Source organism: Chroicocephalus ridibundus, chromosome 3, assembly GCF_963924245.1.
Source record: "Chroicocephalus ridibundus chromosome 3, bChrRid1.1, whole genome shotgun sequence".
Taxonomy (NCBI): domain Eukaryota; kingdom Metazoa; phylum Chordata; class Aves; order Charadriiformes; family Laridae; genus Chroicocephalus; species Chroicocephalus ridibundus.
The window spans coordinates 33401794-33420292 of NC_086286.1; the positions used below are offsets into that span (position 1 = coordinate 33401794).

The 18499-nt window shown below is 51.0% G+C and overlaps 1 protein-coding gene across 6 annotated transcripts in view; it reads left to right on the top strand.

Moving 5' to 3' along the window:
- The window catches only part of LOC134512860 (uncharacterized), a 99645-nt gene that overhangs the window by 57186 nt on the left and 23960 nt on the right, over positions 1-18499 (top strand). For 2 of the 6 annotated variants that reach the window (XM_063328674.1, XM_063328675.1), the window contains one exon: positions 4991-7534. The exons of 3 other annotated variants lie outside the window; for them this stretch is intronic. In XM_063328674.1, the coding sequence (XP_063184744.1) occupies positions 4991-5119 (129 nt within the window). In that variant the 3' untranslated portion in view covers positions 5120-7534. Of the gene's footprint in view, positions 1-4990; positions 7535-18499 lie in introns of those variants that run through there. One more of the 6 variants, XM_063328673.1, reaches the window with a different exon arrangement.

The following is an 18499-nucleotide window of genomic DNA, read 5'->3' on the forward strand; positions in this document are numbered from 1 at the left end:
GGGTCACCTTCCCTTGCTCACAGCTGATGGTTTCACACATCAAAATTGAAGTCTCATCAGTTTCTTTTCTAATCGCCTGGCAGGGGTGAGGCGAAGAAGGACAAAGTGGAATTAAAAGCAATGTACCTCTCAATGTTCCACTGTGGAGTCTGACAGCCTTTACTCCCTCTGTGGCCTGCCTGAATATCAGTACTACCTCTGGCTCTGTCCACTCCTCTCTGTCTCACAAACAAGCAGCATCGCAGGCAGGCATCCGTCTTTGCCAAGGCTCTTCTGGGGATTTATTCCTTTCCACCCAGGGTGGTGGTGGGAATCGGATGCGCCTTTACAACTTGCAATTACATGGTGCCTTTCATCCCAAAGGACTTTTAACAAGTGACTTTACAGACTGCAAAGGGATCATTCAGCCACCGCTGAGAGGCACCCACCACTGGAAGGCAGCATCTCTTAAATGGAGCTCAGCAGCGTTTCCCAACTGCTGGGGCCCAAGGGTAGGAAAGAAGGGACTCCTGTGCTGGATTGGCCCTGAGTAGGGGACGGGTTGGCAGAGTGCACAAGCTGATCCAATTTTGAATCCCACCAGGATACTAGAGCTCTTATGAAAGAGGACCAAAGAGTATCAAGCAGGGCTTAGTTTTGTATCACCCCTAGCACACCACTCCCTTCTGAGATGTTGTGTTAGGTAACTTCATTTCCCCCCTCCTGTGGGGATTGTCATTCCCGCAGCTGAAAGTATGCTTGGAGCTGTGCTTGCTTTTGCTTTGTCTGAAGAAAACTGCGCTTCTGTGGGATCATGAGTCCAAAATTATTTCACAATCTGCATTTGGGATATTTTCACAGACTTCACAGGGGTAAGGGAGGGGTTTCTAGGAGGAATGTGGGTTTGTATTAGTAGATTTATCCTTTACCTGTTTATCTTCTTCCTATGTACTCTTTCCTTGCTGAAACATACAATTATGTTATGATTTGTGGAACGGTTGCCCATTTCTCTGTTTTCTGAGGGCTGCTAATAAGATTGAAATTCTGCATTTCTTCTGTGGTGTTTAATCTCACTGGTCTTTGAGGCACCTGCATCCAGTTGCTATCTGTACTATCTTTAGGTGTGCTTCTTTGATAATGTGCTTCAGATATGTTTCAAGCCTGGTTGCTTATTTACCACCTGTATTTAATGGTGATAATGCAACTGGTGACTACAGTACAGGTTTATAAGAGTGTATATGTAGGTGTGCGTATATGGGGGAAGAAGTGTGTGTCTGGGTGCGTGCTGACAAGCATAGATGACCCAGGTGGTCTGCGCATAGTTGCTTGAAAAGTGTGTAACACAAGCTGGCTTCCTTAGGAGCTCATCTAACTCAAACGAGGCGTGCAATGAGGCAGCATGGGTGTCTGCAGGTACTGAAACTACCTTCTGCTCCAGGCAGTTGTACAAGCAAACGATGGGCTGTGCTCCCTTTGGACTGTCCGCTGAATGCTGGTGGAGTTTGGGCCCTGCTTGGGTTGAGTTACAACGTGAGTGGACAAGATTTGTGGGGACAGCTCTCTTTGGGATTTCCAAGTCAGGAGGAGGTCTGTGTGTGCACGGAGGGGTGTGAACAAGTGACCAGGGAAGCAAATGTGTACTGGGGAGAACCTGAGGCGTGTGAGAACAGGTGAGCGTGTGCAAGTGAGCATGGGGGTGTGTGACAGTGTGCATCCGAGCGTGTGCGCCCTCCTGCTGGTAGTGAGTGCTTGTATCTCAGGCCCTTCTCCAGCTGTGTAAATACATTGCTTAACAAATTGAGGGCTCTGGTTAATGATTGCCATTAGCACAGGGCCCATATTAGGCTCCATTTTGTGCGAGTTACCCAGCTGCCTGAATGCCATTAGAGTGAAAGCACCAGCCTTTAATGTCAAGTGTGGAGTGTTTGTGCTTCAAGGAGCCTCTGCAGGAGCTGGCCTGGGGTTGCTCAGCAGGGGCTGTCAGGCAGGTTATGGTAAGCTCCCTGGGGGCCTGCTGCAGCAGCAGCCACTCTTCACAGCCTTCCATAGTCAAAGTGGTGCCCCAGGCATCACAGGCTGGTGCTGGGTGTCCAAGGGGAAGGACAGGCTGGCTAGGACACTTGCCCAGACTACAGGGAGGCAGCTGGCCCAAGCGACGGGGTGGGAGGAATGTGTTGCCCTCTCTGGCAGCCAGCCCTATCCGTCTTCTTTCTGGGAATACATCAACAGAGCTTTGCCTTGTGCTACTCATCAGAGCCAGACCACCACATGCTGTGATCCCAAATGGTGTCGTGCACTAAGCCAGATCAGGCCTGGTCATCCCTAGAGCAGGATACGAGCTCCAAAGAAAACATGCTTTTCTTCAAGGAGAGAATGGAGTGATTCGGTGGTGGTGTTCGTTCTTCCCTACAGCAAGGTCCCTAACAGAGGTGCTACCTTGTCAGTTATGGGGTAGGTCCAAGAGAGGCCTGTACTTCTTAGGGTTATAAATGACTGCAGATCGGTCAGGGTGTTGCCATGAATGAGGGCAGTTGCATTACTGTCTCTCCTGTTAGTGCCTACAGTTGGACACAGGGCACTTCTCACCCTGCCCTTGCCTGTTGTTGTGGTGGCTGCGCTGATGAAAGCCAGCCATCATCTTGTGGCTGCTTGAGAGGTGCCATGATGAAGACACAGGATTCAGTTCAGTTTGAGCCTTACTTGCAGCTACGTGACCACCTGTGAATCTCTGCATCCTCCTGTGTTTTCTTACATCCCTGTCCTTCACCTCAGCCCTTGTTCTGTGCTCATCTCCCACATGGTGTCCTGGGAAGGCTCTCTGCTCCACACATTGGCCCCAGAAGAAGGCCCAGAGTGAAACCCCAGGGCGCCTTCCCACCCAAAGCCTGGTGAGTTTTGTGGATGACTTTTGTCTGTCCTCTGGACCCATCTTTCCCCAGCCTCTTCTCCATCTGCCGTCCGCCAGAAATGAACTGATTCAGCTGCCTTCCCTAATCCTGTCTGGCATTTCAAAATGGAGGGGATTGCCAGGTTCTTTGTTCCTTTTCCCTCTTGGCACTGGCAGGGGACCTTCTCTGCTCTGGAGAAGGACAAATGTGCTGATTTATTCTGCCCCTTAGCTTTGAATAGGGGTTGCTATGTTACCCTCTAGCTCTGAGGCTTGCCAGAGCACACACCATATATAACCCCACAGCAGGTGGCTATTGAGTAAAGGCCCTTAAATCTGCCTCTCTTGTTTCTTGTGCTGCTGGCCAAGGTGTCAGGGGGATGTAGCAGGGCATGATTTGCTGGCTGAAACTCCAGGCACAGCTGATGCGAAGCACCATGTTGGCATTTTCCATTCTCAAGTGCCCATCTTAATTTGCAGAGGAGGTACCAACTAGGCAGGAACATGCTGCCCACACTGGCTTTTAAAGAGGCCCTTTCTGACATGGGGGCCAAGCTGTGACTGAGATCCTGGAGGCAGAGACTGCAGCACCCAGGGCCTGGCTTGAACACTTCCGTAGCGCTCTCTAATTTGGTGTGACTGTTTGGGTAAGCCTGACCATTTGAGCATTCTTCTGGAAAAAGTTGTGTGTGCTTGTCCTGTGATGACAAGTTAAAACCCAGCCAGGATATAGGCAGGTGGAATCACCTTGCCGTGCCATTATATGGTTGCAGCTGTCCCATAGACAGACTTTGAAGTGCCAAAATGAACTTTTGTCTAGAGGAGACAGCAGACTTGGTAATTGTTCTTAAAAAGCCTAATTCTTTGAGGAACAGTCCCTTACTGCAGACTGAGGAAGGGAAACCATGGGTCTTGCTAGGAAAGGCCTAGAAGAGGCAGCACACAACACCAGAGCCCAGGCCATATTTCCTCTCACTGTGTTTTTTTTTTTCTAACCTCCGTGAAGACAGTGGTAAAGCCCTTCCCACCAGTGATAGAGTGAGAAGAGGGTAGGGCACACTTGCATGAGTTTCTGAGCTGCTGAACTTCCCAGCATGTGGCACTCAGTAGCTCACACATGTCCCTGTGGAATGAACTCTGCCAGATCATGATGAAATACTCTGCTGGCCCATAAAGCAGTGAGCCCTCCTCTCCTGGCCAAAGAGTGTCTGTGAAGCAGCAGCCCCACTGCTTCTGCTTGCATAAGGAAAGAAAAAAAACCCCAAAGTTCCCAGTAAGTAAAAGTAAACCACTTCCTAGTGGAATCACTTCTTTGGCACCGTAATTCCTCTGGAGATCCACAGGTCCCACCAGAGCCTAGTGAGGAACAGTATTTCTGTCCTGTCACGCAGTGCAGGGAGAGCACGGGTGTTTCTGGCCTCCTTACTCTGACTGTGCTCTGAATACTCGCAGCAAAAGGGGAGAGAATGTCTTTGGTGGCCATGGCACAAACCAAGCTGTAAGGCCTTCAGGTGTGATCTTTTCCTCTAAGCATCTCTTGGCTGCTCCTCGTTGAACTGTGGAGTCTGGAGCCAAAACTCTGGAGAGTTTCAGCATGTCTGGGAGCTTATAGATTAAGAAAGGGTGATTTGTAAATCCTTACTGGAGAGCTATTGAAAAATCACACTGAAGAATGAGTCTTTGGAGATGACTTGGTTTATCTCCCTGCTCTAAAAATGTGTAGATCCTTCTTCAAGGCCAAGTGAATCTGAATTTAGCTTTTCTATGTGATACCTTCTGGCAGCGATGCTGTTCTGACTCTGGGACTCTAAATGCACTTCATTTCTAACCTCTAACTTCACTTAGTGACTAGAGGTGCCATGGGTGCTGGTCATGTGGATCTCGGGACCTCAGTCCTGGAGGAGGAACGCGCATGCTTTTTTCTCGAGGGGTAGGAGCAAGAGCATGAGCAAAGCATTTAACTGATTATGTTACTGCCATTTGCTGCAAGTACAAGCATGACCACCCATTCAAGGAGGTGTAAGTGTACCAAGAAAGGAATATGACAAAACACTTGCAGCAAGAATTTCACTGTTTGCAGCTTATATGAGTGCTGACTTCGTCCCTCTTCTTATTCCCCTGCAGAGCATCAATGGAGGCCGCCCACCGCCCCACTTTGTGTATGATCCATCCACCTTTGCCTTCCGTTCCCTCAGCACCTTGAAGCCGCTGAGCCCAATAGCTCCAGTGGAAGAACCGTCATGTGCCTACTGAAGGAGTTTCTCCAAAAACCTCAGGAACTATCAAGCCAACCACCTGCCTGGCAGGGAGAAGGGGAGGTGGTGATACCCAAGGGGATGTGTGGGAGAAGAAGGGGACAATGACACATCTTTGCAATACAGCCTCTCTGGTAGCAGGAAGCATATGGCTTTGCAGCAGTGCCTGTTTTCTTACCATCACATATCTGAATGATGGCAAAAGGAGAGATTTTTTTTGTCTTTCAGGGCAAAAAAAAGGCAGTCAGGTCCACAAACTGCAAGGGCAGCCACCAAGGCAGTGTCAAACACAGGGATGGAGGTAGTTGAAAGGGGTTCAGTGGCTAGTATGGTCTACATGGTAGCAGAGATGAGTGATCAGGGTGTGAAACCAAGTCCAGTCAGTTCCCCAAGAGTACTCCCTTCTCCCCCTCAGAAGTGAGCTCAGGATTGGAGACGGAGGCTGTACTGGGCTGCCTGGAAAGAAAGAAGATCCCTCTCTGAGATGGTTGTAATTGTATTCACTTCAAGCTCTCTTGAGTGGAAGACTGTAGGAGAGGGAGACAGGAACGGGTAACTGGCACATCTGGCTGTGTGTTCCATCTGGCAACTCAGTGATATCTTCTAAAATGGGATTGAAATGGGAGGCATGAGCGTCCCACTTGTAGATAGGCAGTTAAAATAAAATTCTAGAATTGTAGGTCTGTGTTCAGCCATCCAAGACAATGCAGCACCCACCCTCAGTCCTCTCAGCATCATCAGAGAGAAGAACTTGGGGGTGACTGTGCACTCTTGGGTCTCCTCTCTGCTGAGGCTGTCTGTGTTCTGGGATATGCAGCACTTCTCCATAGCATTGTCTCCATAGCCTGCTGCCTTAACATGACGCTGAAGGTAATTGGTATCACCAAACTCAACCAAATCCAATGTCTCCAGCAGCTTTCCACTCCCCTCTTATGCTGGCCATTAAATTCTTACAGACCTTCCCTTGTACTTGTGGAACAAGTATTCCCAGATGTAGCATGGAGTGGGAGAAAGAGGTCTCTGTTTTGTGGCCATCTGTTGGTGAAATAAACAGGAGAGGAGTTTGTGTGAAGTTGTGGGACATTTTTTCCATAGACAGTCAGGACTGTGCTAGGCTAGCTACCACTGGAGTTTGACTGGGATCTGGCCTTGAGGCATGTATGTGTTTTGTGCTACAAGGCAACAGCTAATGGGACGAGCTTTCACCTCTCTCAGTGCGGCAGAGGAACACTTTTTCCCCTTGCTGCGCCTGGTGGAGAGAATAAGCTCTCTGTCTAGGTGTTCCCCACCTTGAGCCTGTATCTGGGTGGGTGCAAGGGGGAGCGAGTAGTTTACTTCTTGTCTGGATCAAGGAGAGCAACTGTGAGTAATATAAAATAATTTTTGGTTTTAAATCTGCTCCAGTGTGTAGGTCTTCGATGCTGCTCTTTGGATGAGACCAGTGGTCAGTCCAGCTACCAGTAGGAGGCCACGCAGTGAACCAGCATTCACAGGTGCTTTCTGGGCCCTTCATTGAGACCCTTGGGGAAAACCCAAAGGCCATCTAGGCCTGCGGACCTGAATCCCCCACCCCTGCCCTCCTCCCTCCCCAACCTCCTCTCACTCAGGCAGGCAGAGAAGCTGGGCAAGGTGGTGAGGGGCCATCTGTCCTGATGCTGCCCCAGCTCTGCCTGCTCTTTGGCTCTAGGCCGTCACGGTTGGGCCACCCCCTGCAGCAGCACCACCTCCAAGGGTTTGCTTGGGCTTGCTGGCAAGGTGCCTTTGGCAGAGCATCGTGATTCCCTGCAAGAAGTCCCCTCTTCCAACAGAGGCTGAATCCTCCTGCCCCTGTAGAGACTCTGCTTATCTTGTTTTGATGGCACACCTCAGCCTTGTAACTGCTGCCAGATCAAGCTGACCAGTGCAGGACAGGAAGCGTTGCCCCACTGTGCTCACGAGAAGGGAAAGCCGTAGCCCAGTACCCCTTTGAAGGGGCACATTGCCCATGCAGATGGCTGGGGTGGCAGCCCCCATGTGGCCCCACGCCCCCAGGCTTTGCTCAGTGAGAGCTGCTGAGGTGCTTGGCCACAGAGATGTGTTTCTGCCAGCCCGTGGGTGCGTCAGGCTGCCTTCCCCCGGGTGGGAGCGGGGAACAGGGGCGTCCTGCCAATATCGTTGCCTTTTAGTACTTTTGTAACTTTTCTGCCTTTCTTTTTCAATCTGAAGGAAAAATAATAATAATAAAAAAACAACAATGAAATAAAGTGTAACAGCTGCTATGTTCACAGTTCTGGTGCGTCTCATGCATTTGCCATCTTCTGAGTGTTTGTGGGCAGGGGTATAGGAAGGGATGGAGTAACACAGCGCTGCCAGTCCCAAGCACTCCCCAATCCCAAGCCATGTCTGCAAGAGAATGGCTTTGAAAACAAATGAGCAAGAGCTTTTCTAAAACGAAAGCCAGGTTCTTTGCATGTAAGAGGAGCTCCCTGTGCAGCTGCTCCTTTGAGGCTAGCCCTGGTATGGTATATTGGTCCTCACTGGTGCTTCCTTCACCAAGAAGGTGCTTCAGCTTTTGAGTGACTTGCCTATTGCTTCGGAGTTGAATGGGACCTGGCTGGAGGTCTCCATCCCTTCAAAACAGAAGTGTGGGTGACCGCACAGATGGTCTTTGGCTTATATTTTTAGCCTCAGGAAGTCTTACATCTCTATCCCAAGGCTTTCAGCAGCCCTTGTGCTTACAGCCAGAGCACTTATGCTCCTCTGTAGCATAACTCTTGCTCATCCCTTTTTCTGGATTTTCCTCAATCAGGTACTTGTAATGTGCATTCCCCACCCCTTCCGATCTCCTTGAGCTAATTCCTGTCTCTCCCCTGCACTTGTAGCTCTGTATCTTAACCTGCATCTCACAAGGCTATTACCTATGTCCCCTTTTCCAAGGCCTCCTCAGAGATACTAGTTTAAATTCCCTTAGCAGTCCTATTTAGACTCATTCCCAGGAGGCCTATTTCTGCTCTTCCCTCCAAGCTCTGATCTCCTCTAGGCTTCCTGCCATCTCTCTTATCTTGAAATCCTCCCTTCTCTGTCAGCTGCAGCTCATTGTTAATTGGCCTTGGCCCATTTTCCAAGGGTGGACTTGCTGGCTCCCCCAAGCCCTTTGCTCTTGTACCTCCAGTACAGAATTGCCTTTCTCTGTGATGTTTCTTCCAAAACAGCCAGATTGCTCAGCGCACCCACCTTTGAGGCCCTCGATGCCTTTCAAAGACACGGTGGCTGCTGTGGCTCCACAAACCCTCTGTAGGCTTCTGCCAGGTCAGGCTTGTTTCTAAGTACATAAATGCATAGAGAGGGGCGTATTGACCTTGTATGAGCCAGGCTATAGTTACGGACACATCATGCGGAAGCCAGAGTAGAGGAGGCAGAACATCAGAAAACTGGCATAAAGCTTTGCAGTGTGCAGTCAACTAATCAGCCGGGGGGAGCTGGGGCACAGAGCCGCTTCTGCTGCCCCCAGGACTGTTGTCTGGGACCCCGGCGTGTGTTTGGGTTAAGACGAGTCGTGCCCGTCCCTCATCTCTCCCTGCAAGCTGGGCCTCCAAGTTAACGGCAAAACAGGGAAGTTTTTGTGGTAAAACATGATGATAAACCCTGATACGGAGGCAACTCTGAAGCTAAAAGGAAACAGGCTAGTGGTATTCATTAAGATCTTATTGGGGTACTTTTCAGTTGTAGTTACCAGTGTAGTTGCCAAAGGAGGCTGAGGATGTTGGCCTCATTTGGATGCTAGACCCTAGCATGGGAGAAGGGTTTGCCAAAGACCACTGTGGAAGCCACAAGCAGAAACCAGGGAAACAAGAGCTGAGCTGTGGTCTTCTGAGAGCTGCTCCTAGCTGTAGCCACTGTGCCCTGTTGCTGCCTCTGGCATTCATCAGTGTGGGGCTGCTCACCTCTACGGCTTCCGAAACACCTTGTGCAAACACTTCCTCCGCTGCTGGAGTGGGCAGTGGTGCCTGCAGGGTGTGAGCCTGGTCAGCTTGGTGTAGGTCCCTCAGGACCTCTGCTCTGCTGGAGCTCCCAGCTCCAGAGGGAGTCCTCCCACCAGGTTTGGGTAATGGCTCGGTGGGGGAGCCTGTAACTTCTAAGCTGAGATTTTTTCTTTGCTCTTGCTTGGAGACATGCAGGTGTTTCCCTTCAGAGCAGAAAACAAACCCTGCAAAGAGAGGAGGGCTGTTGTGCCAAGGTGCAGCCCAGGCGCGCTGAACTCAGCTGTGGTAACCATCTGCAGGAGGGTGAATGGGGACAGGCGGCTGTTTGAAGAGCTTGGCCACGGCTTCTCTGTGATTTAAGTAGGACCATTTAGGCTAATGCTGTTCTCCAATTAAAGTAAATTAATTAGGTTAATGCTATGGCCTTATAAAAATAACAGAGGGGAACCAAGCCCACTGCATTGGCAAAGTGAGTTGTTATATGTGTGCCCTGAGACTTGGGAGTCTCTGCAGCCAGCGCACAAGATCAGCTCTTCTTGTGCTGTCCAATCATTTTCTTATACATACGTATGTATGTAAGTACATGCATTCATACACATGATGTATGTATTTATGTCTCTATATATTTAATTTGTGCAGAAATCTCTGTTCTCTTACAGTCACCCACAAGCAGGGTGCCCTGTGCCCACCTGGGTCTCTGTTTGACAGGGCTCGATGGGAAGCCCACCTGTGGCACACTCACTATCTGCCTGCTACAAAGCAGGACGGTGCTTGGAAAACACACCTACCACCCCATTTCCCACTGCGTGCTGGGTGGTGACCTGCCTGCCTACCTACCGGATTGACTAAGAAAACAGGCAAAATCCGCAGTGCCGCTGGGGCTAGGGTCCTCACCCCGGGGCTTCGATGGAGGCCACTGAAACACGGCTTGGCACAGAAAAAACCAAGAAGCAGAATTTCCAGCTGGACAGACCATCTCCTTCAAACAACCTAGGGCTTTCCCTTGCTCTTTCTGAAGCTGCATAGCGTGTTGTGGCAAGGCGTGGGGTGGAAGAATACGTTCAAGGGTGTGTATCAGGTTGGGGTTGGATGGGGCATGTGCTGATGCAGTGTGGGTGTATCGACACAGAGTGCATTTACAGTGGCATTTATATGGTTGTGTGGTGTTTATATTCCTAGCATGGTGCTTATATTTTAAGGAGAAAGAAGTCTTGGAGGAGTAAAGGCAAGAGGCATGCTGTGCAAGCAAGCATGGGCCTGGCATGGTGGATGCTGGTGGACGTGCATCTGGGGCATAGGCAGAAGAGCTTGTGCTGGAGAGGGGCATGAGCGAGGCCGTGTCTTTGCAGGTGTCTGCAGGTAGCACCGCAGGGAGGATGTACAAATAGGTTACATGTGCCAAGGCAAGGCTGGTGAGAAGGATTTCTGTGCCGTTTCTGCAGTCTCAGCCACTTGTGGTAACAACTGGCAGACTTTTGCAATGCGTCACGCCAGTAATGTTTAGGAAAAGCGAAGAAAAAAATTACAAACGCCTGACCTGTGTCCTTGAGGCACTTGGGAACTTTTGCCATTGAATGAAAAAGAAACAGGCACCTGGATAACAGTGACTCAAAACAAAGCGACCTCATTACGAAATAGAGAGTGATTGTACATTGTTCCTTCTCAGACAAGAACTTCAGGGACATCAAATAAAAGTAGCAGGTGGCAAGTTGAAAGCAAACAACCGGAGGCAGATCTGCATGGAGTGCAGGCTTGCTCTGGTGAACCGTGTGCCACAGGACACTGTGGCTGCTCAATATTTACATGGCTCCAGACTTGAAAAGAAAGAAAAAAATGAAGAAAAATACTCCCCAGGAATGCACAACCGCCATGCACAAACGCCACCTCCGGCTGAGGAAGGTGGTGAGGTGGTGGGAGGGTTTTCTTGGGTAGGTCACTGTCTCCCAGACCCATCTCACCCTTCTCTGGGGCAGAGTCTGCTCCTGCCAGGGTTCAAGGTGGGCTGGTGGCTCCAAACAGACACGATCACTCTGATTCGTTACAAAGTGCGCTCTTCTTGGTATTAACAAAAGCAGTTGAACTGTATTTTGTTTTCTCAGACATAATGGGTTGATAACAAGTGGTCTGGATAAAGCCTAATCCCACTTCCATGGAAGCGTGGGGCAAAACCCCTATTGCCTTCCCAGGGGGTGACACGAAGCCCCAGTGGTGACTTGGCCCTCATGTCTTTGATGGTGAGGTTGGGGATGACCTGGTGCATCTACTGAGCTGCTGGCATCAGGGAGCAGCTTGAAACCTGGGCCACTTGCTGATTGATCTGTATGGTTGCAAATGGGCATCCTAGAGATCCCTTCTGCCCTCAGCATGTGGATGCTGGGGCCCTGCTGGGAGGACACCCAGGTCATTGAGGCTCCCTGCCACAGCCAGGCTGGTCGCTATGTGCAGAGGCTGGTTGCAAGGGTTTCCAAAGCAGGTCAGGTCTGCAGCAGGTGGCAGGCCAGTGTCCATGTGTCATTGGAACAAAGTGAGTTTGGTTTGAGCACGGTCTCAGGCTTGCGACATGTATGTTATACATGTGATATACTTTTGGGGTGTAGGAACATGTTAGGAAAGCAAGAACAAGTGTCCTTCAGCAATTGGTAACCCTCACATGAGAGTGAGCAAGCCAAAGAGGACGCAGCTGAAACAGCAAGGCTCTGCAGAAGGAGTAACATCAGTGACGAGGAGGACATGCAAGTGTGTTGGTATCTCACCATTTCCTGAGCTGGATTTTAGTGGGCTTATTCAAGAAAGAGGGTGAGGAAACAGAAGATGTAGACGCTTTGTGAGCTAGCTCTGGCTGTAGCTGCACGCCAGCCGGGCAGGACTTGACCACATGTTTTCAGTTAACCCGGGACAGGATGTGCAGATAGGTCTGGACACATGAGGAGCCCAAAAATCTGTTTTCCTTTTTGTGGCTGCTCACATCAGTGCCTGCTGTAATAATAGCTGGGTCTGTTAGTGGGTTGGCCAGCATCGATTGCATGTTCCCGTCTGACACGTTCACAGCATAGTAGCTCCGAGGTCAGGCGAGTGGAGGAACTGAAAGTGCCATGAGAGCTGGGTGCCAAGTGGGGAGACGAACGGAGACAACAAAGCCCCCGTTCATGAAGAAAGCAGTCACCATCTGCAACATGCAGAAAGTTGCTTTCTACCAAAGGGTCCCCTGGGAGCTCTGCTCTCCTCACCCTGGCACATCCTGCAGACACCCCGAGGTGGGCCAGCCAGCATCTGTCCTCGGCGTTGCGTGGCCTTGGAGTGCCCTGGCACGCCACACCGGTGAGTCTCACAGGTGTTTGCTCCCCACTGAGGGACGGTGAGAGTGCGGTGCTCTGTATTCCTGGTGTGAGACCCGTCCTTGTGTGCCTGCACCTCTCCCGTTTGTTCACCTGGGCCTGCTCCTCTTTCCCCCGGCCTCCATGAACATCTCTCCTCCACCTGATCGTGTCTTTTTCCAGTCCTCCCCTGTTTCTTCACCCCCTCTTCCTGTAAGACCCTGCAGTAAGCCAGCCCAGAGGATTTGGCACTGGGGTCTTGGTGCAATTTCTTTTCCCTCACAGTTTTTCTCGTCCTCATTCCCTTCCTTGGCCACCTTGTTTCAGGCTTTAGCCTCAGCAGCAAGGAAGTTTAATGTAGACAAAACTACATGACATCCCTGGAAATGGTTGAAGCATCTTTGCCAAATTTTCCCCCCAAAAAGGTAGCCAGAGTGTTCCACCCTGGATGATTTCATTGCCAATGGGTGACATTCGGCAAGATGCTGGTGAGGGTCTTGCCCAATGGAAGGCTGTGCGGCAAACCTGGCCTTGGCAGTGCAACCCAGCCAAATACATCAGGGCAAAACCTCGATCATACACAGCTCTTTTGAATCCTGAAAGCCTTTGTCAGATCTTCAGCGCAGAGCCTCCACAGGCCCTGTTTTGAAGAGAGATGTTTTGTCCTTTCCTGGCTTTAAACAGTTCCCCAAAATAAACCCTCTGCTATTTACCGGCATTGTTTTCTTTCTTGTGTTGAATGCGCTGATAAATAATCAGACCCATTATATTATATTTGTGTCTGCTCTGGTAGCAAATAATTACAACAATTACTACCAAATCAAAATGCTTCTGTTTCTCCTGGTGTCATTAGCATGTCCCAAACATTTTGTTCTTGTGGTTTAAAGTGCAGTAATAACATAGTCCAAGTTCAACACCCGGTTGAACGGAGCTTCCCAGCACAGCAAGCTTCCCAGCCATGATTGCCTCTGAGATGCTGCTAATTTTCAATCACGGTGTCAGATCCTCTTCTACCACAGGGAGAGCAACTGCTTAGCCTGTGATTTACCCAATTTATTCCGGTAATAACCGGGGCTGGCTGTGTAGCCATCTGTCTGCTTTACATGCTCCTCCTGCCCCCCACCCTCTGCCACCGCGCAGACCGAGCCGTGTCTCTGTCCTTGTGACAGCAGAGAGAGAAGGCATCGCTTCAGCCCAGCCATAAAGTGGGTGTCTGTGCGTTTAGAGAAGGGTACAAATGTTCCCCCCCCGCTGCTCTGCCCAGAAGCACAAAGAGATGCTGCCCCTCTCTGCTGACCTCTGCGTGCCGGGGCTGCCAGCAGTGGTGCCTGCTGCAGATACTTAACACCAGGCAGGGAAGGAAAAACTCCCATTTTAGGTAGGGCACAGGGGGTTGTCGAGACTTCGGCTCCACTCTGGCCCAACCTGGGGGAGCTATGGACAGTTTTCGACGGGGAAACTGAGGCAGAGAGCGGCTAAGGCAAGGACCCAACACAAAGATAACAGAAAGATACAAATTAGCCTGAAATTGTGCCCACAGATAAGAAAACCATTGTGGTCACATGGCTGTGTCTGTGAAGGAAAACACTGTATTGACTGGATCATTATAAAGCCTTTAATTGAAGAGCCAAGTCCTCTCTGCCCTGTGTAACGTTATTCAAACAGACCTGCACACAACTCCTTCAAAGTAGATGTTAGCCAGGGTACAGCCCTAGATCAACAGTCGTTCAGGATCAGAATTGCTTGAAACCACTGGGCAAAGTCAAATATAAATAGAGCAGAGAGCATTTGAAGCAATTACGGTCTCGGGGGAGATTCATTCCCCGTAACGAAGCCAAGAAAAGGGGAGACGATGCATCATTTCTGTAATGCAGCGAGGACATGCAGAAGCTGGATTACTCAGAAAACTCTGAACAGCACGTATGGTTCATATTAAATCACCTAACCTTTCTATCTCTGGTGGTATTTCTGGGGCTTTCATTACTGTGGTGCTCTACAAACTGTAGCCTTGTGATTGCCTCTGGGAGACAGCGCAATATTCGAGGTAAATAGGATTTTACTTCTTGTGCACACTAAGATACTGAATTTTCCTATTTTTGAACTGCCACAGAGGAAACATCCTCACTTTGGAGCTGAAATGCGGAGCAGAGCAAGCAAATCATTTGGGTCCTTAGAGAAACTGTTGGCTGCATGAAGACTTTGCCCTGCATCTCTGGGGTCTGTCTTGATGGTCTCACTGCAAGGAACATCTTCCCTCTGAGGTGCAGGGTGCACTTCCCTAAGTCCCAAGGTTGTTTGTCCATAAACAAGGTATTTGCTACCAAATTTTCTAACTTTCAGATTACTTCGGTGCCAGGGATAGGGAGGCTTTGACCATCCAGGCTTGGCTGTGGGGCAGCTCAGCCAGCAGCTCAGGTGCAGCAACATGTCAGCTGACCTCTGTCTGACACCGTGCATGGGTTTTACCCAGAGCCTCATCTCTCCCTCATGTTTCCATGCCATCTCCTGATTGTCACCAAGCTGCTGCCCTGCTGGGGCAATGCTGAGGAACCTCTCCTCCCCACGCTGCAGAGCACCTTGACAGGAGGTCCCTGCAGAGCACTGGCAGCGGGTGCCTGGCAGGACTCGCGTCACTTGCCCACCCCAGGAGCATCACTTTCCTTCAGAGGTGGATGCTGCCCCATGCTCACCGGGGCTGCTTGCAGACTGCGTGCAGCAGCCAGGCTCTTGAATGGCTGGAAAGGAAATAATTTTTCTCCTGAAAGGAATTTTTCCTGAAGAGACGCCATACTGACTGCATGTGGGGCACAGGGGGCCAAGCCCAGGAGATTCCAGGCTGACATCTTCAGGCTCAGTTTCCACCCAGGGCTGACTTGGGCTTTACAGCTGTGGCTGAAATGCAAAGGGAAGCGAGTGGCTGAAATGTCTGCACTACCCGGGGTGTTTGAGGTAGATAGCGCAGAGTGATTAACCGCCCAAATTGATCCCAGGTAGCTGGGATCATCTGAAATGCCAGTTAAGGATAGGATGAGGGGTAATGGCTTCAAAATGGAAGAGGGTAGATTTAGATTAGACATCAGGATGAAATTTTTCACTATGAGGGTGGTGAGGCACTGGAACAGGTTGCCCAGAGAAGCTGTGGCTGCCCCATCCCTGGAAGTGTCCAAGGCCAGGCTGGATGGGGCTTTGAGCAGCCTGGTCTAGTGGGAGGTGTCCCTGCCCATGGTAGGGGGGTTGGAACTAGATGATCTGTAAGGTCCCTTCCAACCCAAACCATTCTACGATTCTATGATTAAAAGAAGAACATGTCCTATAATTTGTGGGCCATGGGAATCCAATATCTTTGTGCCTCTGCCCACAGGCAGTGCTGTCTGAGGGCATGACCATGAGCAAGGTATTTAGACAGCCTTCACACTTTGCGTCACTCCTTCAAGGAGCTTAGTTTGTGTGCCAAAGTGTGTTATAGCTGTTCTTCAGCAGAGTGGGGAGCTGGGGCAGTTGAAGGGCTTTGCCCAGCGCCGGTTTGAGCTATAGGCGCCTGGACTCCAGCCCTGTCCAGGGTGCACAGGATGAGACCCGAGAGTCCCTCTGTACCTCTCCAGCCCCTCTCATGGTTGAGAGCAAACCTGAAAACACAGGCTAGGAGGGAGCAAAAGCTGCTCCATACAGCCCCTCTCATCTGCGCTAATCAAGGGGACCCTGGACTTTGGGGTAGCCCACCAAGGGCACCTCCTGGTGCTGAGCTGGGGATGCTGCCAAAGGCTTTTTGTGCAAGCAGGCCTTTGCTCTGTGAGTGATGTTGCTCCTCTGTGGAGGTGAGGCAGACCGAGGCTCTTGGGCTCATTGCAGGATGCTGGGAAATGCTCTGGCCACGTGCCGTAGACTTCAGTCTTCTCAGCTGGGGCCACCTGCTTTGTGGTTGCTTGCAATTGCAAGAGGCTGGGTACCACAGGCTGGGTAACTCCTCATCCCACCTTCCTATGGCATCTTGCAGCTGCCTGGCAAAGCAAGGCAAATCCTTTCCTTACAATAGTCACATAGAAATTAATGTTTTAAGACTCGTACAGGTTGGAAGCCCCCATCAAGCTCTGGAGATGCAGGCATTGCCTCCAGCTGATGGCTGTGCTGTATCCGGAGCCCGTTGGTGGCCTGGCCTTGATGGTCCTCCATAACCCAAGATAACAACATTTTCTTGTGGTGCTGGCACAGCTGGACAGTTTATGTACTACAAAAGAGCGGGGCAGTATTTCTTCCCTCTGAAAAAGGAAAAGTCTCTTGATCTCTGAATCACTCCATCACCTCCCTCTATATCAGGTAAATAATCTGGCCTTCCTGGGCTTGGGCCAGGAAGAGCAGGGATGGAAGTACATAGGGTGTAGCTCAAGTCACCCTTTCATGTAATGAGCTTGGCTGAGCCAGGCTGTTGGGGACATGTGGCAGTGCCCACGGTGGGGACAGAGGCACAGGACCCATCCCTCTCCTTGATGCTGTCTGTATCCAGGAGTCCCACTACAGCTGCCAGCGCGGACTTGCTCCTGGGTCTGCAAAGGGCAGAAAGACCCTGAGACAGGCAGATAGGGTCATGCTTGAGATGATGAGGCCCCGAACCCAGGATGTCCCTTGAAGACGGTGTACAGAGCAGGTGGAGCTGCACCCAGGCAGGTCCCAGAGGTGCCCACAGGCAACGTGAGCCTCCTGCTCTTCAGGGACTTGGCCTGGAGCAGCCACTTTGCTGAGACTGGGGCAAAAAAGGGAGGGCAGGAGGGTGGCACGGGCCAGGGTGACAATCTGCTGTTCCCACTGTGTGATCAGTTCCCAGAGAGGAAAAGCAAGCAGCAAAGAGCTGCTTGATTTCTCTTTCCTTTTTTTCTTTTTTTTCTTTAATAAGACAAGAGGGAAGAGAAAGCAGCAAAGACCCCTCTGCAGCTCAGAGGCGCCTGTGGCCGAAAGCAGGGCTGGCGGTGCCGAGAGGAAGAGGAGGCACTTCTCCCTGTGGGTTTGTAAACTCTTGGCTTGCAAAGCAGGAGGACAAAGTGCATCGCCAAAACAGCATCGTGCTTGATGTCTGGGTCAGAGAAGCTCCAGCTGGGCCTGGGCAGCCCCTTCCGCCTCCCCCCACCCCTTGAGAGCCGGCCAGCAGCCGGGGGCCAAACTGGCACCTCATCCCCGGCGCTGATGGGAAAGTGAAGGGACCGTGGGAAAACCCGGCTGTGGCTGGCTGCTCTCAGCCCGGAGGCAGTCGCAGTGTAAAAAATATTTCTCCTCCTTGACATGCCCTCCCCATCCCTGCCATGGTCTGCCTCAGCAGCATGAAGGCAGCAGTAACTGGCCACCCCGACGGACCTGGGGCTGATGGGTGAGCCAGCTACCCCAAGCGCCTGCCGGCTGGACACAGACATGGGAATTACACAGGATGGAGCAGACGATGGGAATTACAGCTGGGTAAACTCAATACTGTGTTAAGGCCGTGGGGTGCGAGCGGGGTCCCAGCCAAACGGGCATGTAAAGCGCCATCTCTGCCATGGAAGGTGGTGCCTCGCACTGCAGGGGCTGTCCCCGTTGCACCGGTGAGGTGATAATGCAGAGCCTTCCCTCACCTTCACCCTGGCTCTTCCCAGGCACCGGGCACCCTGACATACAAGCAGCCTTTCCCCGCGTGCCCCTGTGTGCTGCCATTTACTACATTACGAGGGGAGAAGGTGGACCTGGTGCTTTCAGGGATTTCGGGGTGCGATGCTTGGCAGTCACTGGGGTGGGCTCAGAGGGCGGCAGGACTAGGGAGACTGGAAATCTCTCAGGATACAGGGCCTTATGTGTAATAAAAAGCCAGCAGCCCATGTTGGTTAAAGCAAACAGAGCCTTTTGGAAAAGCCTGCCCTAAGAGGAGATGCTGCTCCCAGAGCATCCTACGGCCCCCAGGTGATAACGCTGTAGTCGGTGTCGGTGCACACAGTTAACCGCTACAGTATTACCAGCCCCAGAGATTTAAAAATCCCAAATAAGGCCTCAAAACTCACAGCAGTGGCTAACAAAATAGATTAAAAATGGTGGAGTTTGGAGTCTGATTACTTATCCTCTGTTTGGGTTTTTAAAACTTTTGGA